The 8,558-nt window shown below is 40.9% G+C and overlaps 1 protein-coding gene across 2 annotated transcripts in view; it reads right to left on the reverse strand.

Moving 5' to 3' along the window:
• The window catches only part of LOC129775509 (crossover junction endonuclease MUS81), a 34,742-nt gene extending 30,069 nt beyond the window's left edge, over window positions 1-4,673 (reverse strand). For both annotated transcript variants that reach the window (XR_008742972.1, XM_055780322.1), the window contains exons 1-2: window positions 4,136-4,673; window positions 3,440-4,005 (exon numbers count right to left, since the gene is read on the reverse strand). Coding sequence is in view for 1 of the 2 variants with exons in the window: in XM_055780322.1 (XP_055636297.1) it covers window positions 3,440-4,005; window positions 4,136-4,562 (993 nt within the window). In the remaining variant the exon portion in view is untranslated. The remainder of the gene's footprint in view (window positions 1-3,439; window positions 4,006-4,135) is intronic.
• Window positions 4,674-8,558: the final 3,885 nt, after the last annotated feature.

Here is an 8,558-nt window from a genome sequence, read left to right on the forward strand (position 1 = left end):
ACGCAAAAATTTCATCAATCCATCATGAAATGACTGAACAATAAGCGTTTAAAATTGGACAATTTTCACGATGTACTCGATTTGCGTTTTCAATTTGTACCCCAATATGTTCCCGAAAGACGTAATCCTACGCCAAAAGTCACCCGGTATCGACCACATCAACGGAATGATGATCAAGGAACTACCTGACCTAGCAATTAAACATCTCACGAGAATTTTCAACGCAATGACTCATATAGGATATTTCCCACAAGCATGGAAAATTTCGACCATCATTATGATTCCTAAGCCAGGAAAAGACGCACAGAAAGTGGAATCTTATCATCATTCCGAGCAAAACATGGCACTATTTAACAAGTGCACCGATTGATAGAAGAAATCCGTAGAGTATATGAAGACCGCGGATATTGCTAAGCGCTTTTTCTTGATGTAGCTCAAGCTTTCGATAAAGTCTGGCACGAAGGACTGCTCTATAAAATTAAAAATATGCTACCACAAGTATATGAAATTATGCGTTCTTAACTACTGGGAAGAAAGTTTCATGTTCGGTATAACCAAACACTATCGCCAGGGCGAGAAATTTATGCTGGCGTTCCTCAGGGCAGTGTTCTTTGACCAGTGGTGTCATTGCGCAAAGGCATGTCAAAATGGTCGGAACGAACAAAAATCACTCGTTTCGAAATGCGCAATGTCACCCCAGTTCTCTATCTCATCTACGCAGCTGATCTCCCGACCGCGCGGAACTTAATGACTACAACATTCGCAAATGACACAGCTATTCTCAGCAGTCACAAAAACAGAACGATTGCATCACGGTATCTACAGGAACACATAACGGTCGTGGAAAAGTGGCTTCAAAAATGGAGAATTTAAATAAATGAAACAAAATGTGTCCACGTTACGTTCACGCTTAATCAGAACACATGCCCACAAATCAAGTTCAATGGATCTGCAGTACCTCAATCGAATGAAATTAAACATCTACACCTAGACCGCCGTCTAACCTGGAAGAAACACATAGAAGCAAAGAAAACGCAATTGATATTGCGAACAAATCAAAAACATTAGCTAATCGGGAGGAAGTCGAAATTAAAACTAGAGTTCAAACTACCTCTATACAAATCCATGCTGAAGCCTATTTGGCATTATGGCTATCAACTTTGGCAAACAACTTCAGCAAGTAATATCGGAATCATCGGAAGAGTACAAAATAAGCTGCTAAGACAAATTACTGGCGTCTCTTGGTACATCCGCAATAGTGTCGTACATCGAGACTTAGGGTGGGTTTAGACTAGTGATATATTCATGTGAAGAAATATGATGAGATTTATAGAAATTGCATCAACCGTTTACACTAGCGTGAACTTCTATAATGAATATATTCATATCTTCGGTGAAATTATTCACCTGAAGTAGAACTGCATCCAACTTTAGTGATTTCTCACCAGTGAGAAATTCACAAGCGTTTACATATGCTGAATTTATTCAAGTTATATATACCTCGAATAAGTGTATCATATTTATTCTCACCCTCCTATTTTCACGTGAATAAATCCATCTATAGCTATAGATCTCCCTAATGTAAACCCGCCATTAGGGATGGAGACGGTTAAAGAAGAACTTCATAAAACGAGGAGGAAATATGCGGAAAAAGTGAAGAATCATCCAAATCCACTAGCAAGGCTACTCGGTCAATCTATGGTAACACGCCTGAAGAAAAAAACCTTAATTATTTGAACGTGGTCAAACGTTAGTGTTGTGCTCCAGAGGAGTATCGATTGAACCAACCAGAAACAATGGAGCCTGAAGAAGAAAAAAGAGCACGACGAATTATGACGGAAACCACGACTAGAGTGGGTGAGCGTTTTGAGACGGAACTGTTGTGGAGATTCGACTACTTGGAGTTGCCTGATAGTTACTGTATGGCCCTTCAACGACTGAAGCGTTTAGAGAGACGTATGGAACGAGACCCTTTCCTCAAAGAGAATATCCATCGCCAAGTGAAAGAATATGAGGAGAAGGGATATGCGCATCAAGCAACACAAGACGAACTCACGAAGGCCGATCCCAGGCGAACTTGGTACCTTCATCTAGGTGCTGTCAGTAATCCAAACAAACCAGGTAAAGTTCGGTTGATTTGGGACGCAGCTGCAAAGGTCAATGGGATATCCTCAAACTCCGTTTTGATTTCTGGTCCAGATCTTTTCGTGCCACTTCCTTCTGTGCAGTTTCGTTTCCGTCAATATCCTATAGCCGTGAGCAGCGATTTGAGAGAAATGTTTCACCATGTGAGAGTTATTGAACGAGATCGACCATCTTAAAGCTTTATCTTCCGTGACAACGCCGAACAAGAACCCCGAGTGTATATGATGGACGTACTCACATTCGGAGCCACCAGTTCTCCATCGTCTGCACAATTCATCAAGAACCTTAACGCACAAGAGTATGCTGAATAGTTTCCACGGGCCTCAAAAGCCATTCGAGAGTGCCATTACGTGGACGACTATTTAAATAGCTTTGAATCAATCGATGAAGCAAAAACAACAGCCAGGGAAGTAAAATGGATTCATTCTAAGGGCGGTTTCGAGATGCGAAACTGGGCATCAAACTACCGAGAAATCTTAAATCATCTGGAAGGATCGTGGGAGCGTTTAGTACGCTCAATAAAAGTCGCAATGACTAGTATCCCGCAGAACGAAAAACTTGACGACGAAGGTTTGCAAACGTTAGTAGTAGAAGCAGAAGCGATAGTAGAGTTATTCAACCAGCAGTAAATATGGAAGCTTCCTTAGAAGCGGTTCGTGGATCTTGGAATCTATTACAACAGTGAATCAATCATTTTTGGAAGCGTTGGGTTCTAGAATATTTTTTTTTGACAAAAAAAATTCGAGATGATTGTAAATCTCGACGAGTAAAGCATCTTTATGACATTAGACATAAATTTAAAAAATAAAAACTCGATTTTCGGTGATTTATCGTTTTTCACAAAAACTCAAATTGTAACGTCTGTCCAGTAAATGAAATCCGAATGAGGTAATATTTTGCATAGGATATATTATCGTGCAAATCAACATTTTGTAGCAAGTTCCGAATGAAAAATCGAGATAACTATTTTTATTGGCACCCTAAACCATATTTTTCGTTTCGTATTCCGAAAAAAACTAAGTCCCAGAGTGCCGATTTTTGACTATTCTTTTCGAGATGACACTAGATCTCGACGTTTCATGCCATTTTAAGACATTTGGCATCAAAATATTTTTTTCGAAAACCCCGATTTCCAAGAAACTCAAATTTTGACCACTTTGCCACTCTCCCTCCGATTGAGCTGATATTTTGCACAGGGTATTTTTTCGAGGTGAACATTTTTTATAGGGTAACTTTTTGAAATTCGAGATGACCATTTTCATTAGCACCGTAATGTGTATATATATGATCCTACCGTAATATTTTCGTTCAATAATTGTGTCATAGTCGAAAGATAGAGCACTGTATGGCGATTATTTTCAGTGTACTTCACAACGAAGTCCTGTACGTATGTGTTCAAAGCCGCCTGGGTAAGCGTACTTGCGGGTACTCCCACCTGACGATTGTTCCCCAGATGTTCTATCAAGTATATAATATTCGCCAGGCCACACTGCTTCAATCGAAACTTCTGTTCATGGAAACGACCATCCTTTATACTGCTGGCGAAATCATCCATCCGTTTCCGTTCCACAATGTACGGAAGGATGTATTCCACGCCACTGTCATCGCGAACAATCCACAGGAAATCACCCACACTCAAGCGGCGCACTTCATACTCCACTTGGTTCTGGTCTAGTTCTTTTAGCGTGCGATCAAGAGCACTCCTACATTTTCCTATCGTCTCCTGAGTATCCACCAGCAAAACAACCTTAGGAGATGTAATTTTCATGTTCTGTTTTCCAACCGTTTCCAGGCTTTCCAGACAAATGGAATCATCTGCTGCTTCAAACTGTTCGCTTGGATGTGTTTCCTGTTGCAATTCTGTTGAATGAACAATCGATTAGACTCATAATATTAAGTGTGATAATAACCATTCGGTGATGTGAGTCTCATTTGTGTCAGTTGAGTCACAATTCTATAACGCAACAAAAAAGGACATACCAACACGAACCTTTATCCAATCCTTCTGCAGTGGCCACGGTTTGCTGAACCAATTTTACCCGGAACTCTCGCTGCACATCGTTCAGCTCCTGCTCGATCTGATCGGTGTGGTCCAGCGTCACCTTTCCGTCGTGTCGCTGATAGTACCGAAGCTTCCCCTCTAATGCTTCGCAAATGTTTTTACCAAAATCAGCTAACATCATGCAATCTCTGCCTGTGGCAATAGGAAGCGGATAGCGCCGCAGAGAGGTCAGCGCCCTTTGCAGCGGTATTCGACTCATCGAATCTTGATCCGCTGCCACCGAGATCATCTCCTGGAGCCAACGTTCGAAAAGGGGATTTGGTCGTTTGATACTCACTGCTATTCGACGCGCGTTCGGGGGCAATGCCGAGTGTTGGCGAACAATTCGAATTTTGAACTCTTTTTGTTTTGACATTGTTTGGAAAGTGTAACTGAGCGTGTTTTTCTATTACTATCACAGCACGCTCAAGGATGATCCTCGCAGTTGAACAGCTTGAACAGATGTCCCAGATGTTCATTTCGATACGTTTCAGGAACAAGTCGTTTGTCAACTTCTAGATCTGTTTCAGTTTTGGCGCCAACTTTATGCACAGTAAATTCAACGCAACCATATTAAGGGAATATGCACCCTTTTTAAGTATTTTTGACGTAGAACTACGTCTTTCATGAGGGGGGCCAAATCAGAAAACAGGTCACGTTTTTATGAAATAAAGTTAACATCAATAACTATTGACGTAGGACTACGTCTTTCATTTCTATACCGGGGTGTAAAATCAAAGTTTCGAAAACGAAAGCGTTACGCCGGAGACCGAGATTTTGAGCGTCAATAGCTCTTAAACAACTGAACGAAATGGTATGATGAACACTTCATTCGAAAGATAAAATGTCTACGCATCATACACTTGTTACTTTTTCATCCAAAAACTTGTTTCAATAGCCTTAAAATTGCTTTCAAAATAGCCTATTGAAATTACCAATCGGTATATAAGCAAGCGCCGCTCGTAAACCCACTCAGTTATAATTGAACAGCGACTGGAGCATGTTGTCGCTGTTGTGATGAAGGTCACTTCGTTTATCATGAAAGCGCTGATGAACGGTGTTACCAAGAGCCTGTTTGTACACCTTAGGCCAGAAGGGAATCCATCAGGAGGAGAGTGATGCCACGGTTCCGCTTGAAACATCGGAGCAGCCGACACACACACATACACGCGCGGAATCCTCGTTGCTATCATCGTTGCTGAAAAATAATCTACCAGTTCCCCTGGGAATTGAAAAATACATTCATGCGAAAGAGTTTATTTTAATGTTTTCTATCCATACAACACTGCAACCAAATACATTTGGTTTTGTGATTTTTCAATCAATCCCAACTGACAGGAAAGCTTCTATTATTTTCCCCCATCAGTAGATAATTTTCGTATCCAATGTTGGATGCATAACATGAAAAACGGAAAAATTTTCACATCGCCAAAATCATGTAATATTCGAGTAATCATTTGCTTCTTACTCATATAATGCTGCGACCAAATACATTTCGTTTTGGATTTTTCAATCAAGTGTGATCAATGTAAGACCACGTCTTTCGGCAATTTATTAGAGGTGCAATGAATCTTGAGGAATTCCCGCTCTACGCGCACTGGCAAACGATGTTTACTCAACAATTTCTCAAGTGAGAAATGTGTGTTGTGAGAAAGGATTAGCGAACGCAAAAACGACAAACGGGAGAAAGAGATGTTTGGAGGTTGAAGAAAATGGGCAGAAAACATCTTCATTTTATCTTTCGAATAATGTGATTCATACCACTTCGTTTTGCCAGAAAGAGATTATTATTGCTCAAAGGAGGAATCGAGTCCTCCGAGGAAATAACCCAGCGCAAATTAGAGTCGCCTATCGATTGCGGCATTCGTACACAAATAATTTTATAATGCAGTTTCATCAAAGTGATTTCTTCGATATGGGGAAATATTCACTACATAATGTCATGTGTTTCATATTCTTCATTATCAAATCCATATCCATGGCCCCTATCGGTATCGAATTATCATTGACACCACGATTTTCGCTAAATGCTCATTTCAGTTCGGCCTGCAAAAAACTTTTCTGAACTCTTATCCATCAAATTTGGAGCCCTGAAAAGGGCCGTTGATTATATGCTAAGCTAATATAGCACGCTCTCCACGGATACGATGGGCCAGCAGGATGTCCTTGGGCATGATGTGACGCGTTTTGCATGGATAGCACACAAATTGGTATCTTCGAATAGGCCTCCTGCAGCGTCATAACCGCGGAACTTTGAAAGCGCAAATCGGTTTTGAAGTCCTGAGCAATTCCACGAATCAAATGCTGCAAAGGTAGATGGCGGATCAGCAATTCGGTCGACTTCTGATAGCGACGAATTTCACGCAAAGTTCCCGGTCGATAGCGATGTGGTCACACTCCTCGCGGCTGGTGCACTTATCCGAGCTGCTTTCGTGGTGCCTTACCACCGAAAGACTAACGAGCTGTGTGCTTGGTCCCACACAAACGAGTCCTCACGGTGCGAGAGTAGAGTAAGAAATGAACGAAAGCAAAGGAAGCATCATATTATAAACCATAAAAGTATAAAATGTAAACCCCACCCTCTTTATTATATTCGTAGCTTAGCCTGAGAGAGAAACGAATAACATCGAAGTAAGTATACAGTAATTTATTTGAATCCGGACACTTTGCGTTACATTTAATATCATACCGCAGCCACAACATTTTATGCATGTTGAATTAATACGATTGATTAGTAACTATCAAGTAACTATCAGTAACTATATTAGTAACTATTAATCGCATAAATTCAACATGAAAAAAATGTTATGGCTGTGATATGATATTGAATGTAATGCAAAGTGTCCGGATTAAAAAGCGTCCGGATTCAAAAACATTACTGTAAAAGAGAGTTAACTCGACTGAAAATTTTTCAGTTCGGCCTGCAAAAACGAAGTTAATTGGAAGAGTACAGCATAATGCATAAACGTGAGTATGAGCTTCCCCATCTCACATTCCAATAAGATTAATGGGTTTCCAAGAGGGCGCGCTACATACGGATACGAATGATTTCAATAACCTGTTTTCGAAGCTATTATTAAGCTATTGAAACAATTTTTCAAGTCAATAGATAGCAATCATATAACTCTTGGACACTTTATCTTTTGTATGAAATTTGTATGAAATGATTCGAAGCAGAATGAATCACGCTTAAAGAAGGGATGGATTTTTTCTTGGAATTTACTCAGCAAAAATAATCCCCTCGTCCCAACAATTAAAAACAACAAACGGCAAACAGTCTCATCAAAGTGATTTCTTTGATATGGGGATATATTCACTACATCATGTCATATATTTCATATTCTTCATTATCAAATCCATATCCATGGCACTTATCGGTATCGAATTATCATCGACACAACGATTTTCGTTAAATGCTTCTTCAGTTCGGCCTGCAAAAAACTTTTCTGAACTCTTATCCATCAAATTTGGAACCCTGAAAAGGGCCGTTGATTTTATGCTAAGCTAATAGCACGCTCTCCTCGGATACGATGGGCCAGCTGGATGTCCTTGGGCATGATGTGACGCGTTTTGCATGGATAGCACACAGATTGGTATCTTCGAATAGGCCTCCTGCAGCGTCATAACCGCGGAACTTTGGAAGCGCAAGTCGGTTTTGAAGTCCTGAGCAATTCCACGAATCAAATGCTGCCAAGGTAGATGGCGAATCAGCAATTCGGTCGACTTCTGATAGCGACGAATTTCACGCAAAGTTCCCGGTCGATAGCGATGTGATCACACTCCTCGCGGCTGGTGCACTTATCCGAGCTGCTTTCGTAGTGCCTTACCACCGAAAGACTAACGAGCTGTGTGCTTGGTCCCACACAAACGAGTCCTCACGGTGCGAGAGTAGAGTAAGAAATGAACGAAAGCAAAGGAAGCATCTTATTATAAGCCATAAAAGTCCAGAATGTAAACCCCACCCTCTTTATTATATAAGCTTACTGTATACTTACTTTGATGTTATTCGTTTCTCTCTCAGAGTAAGCTACGAATATAATAAGGGTGGGGTTTACATTTTATACTTTTATGGTTTATAAAATGACGCTTCCTTTGCTTTCGTTCATTTCTTACTCTACTCTCGCACCGTGAGGACTCGTTTGTGTGGGACCAAGCACACAGCTCGTTAGTCTTTCGGTGGTAAGGCACCACGAAAGCAGCTCGGATAAGTGCACCAGCCGCGAGGAGTGTGACCACATCGCTATCGACCGGGAACTTTGCGTGAAATTCGTCGCTATCAGAAGTCGACCGAATTGCTGATCCGCCATCTACCTTTGCAGCATTTGATTCGTGGAATTGCTCAGGACTTCAAAACCGATTTGCGCTTCCAAAG

This window comes from Toxorhynchites rutilus, chromosome 3 (genome assembly GCF_029784135.1).
Source record: "Toxorhynchites rutilus septentrionalis strain SRP chromosome 3, ASM2978413v1, whole genome shotgun sequence".
NCBI classification, from domain to species: domain Eukaryota; kingdom Metazoa; phylum Arthropoda; class Insecta; order Diptera; family Culicidae; genus Toxorhynchites; species Toxorhynchites rutilus.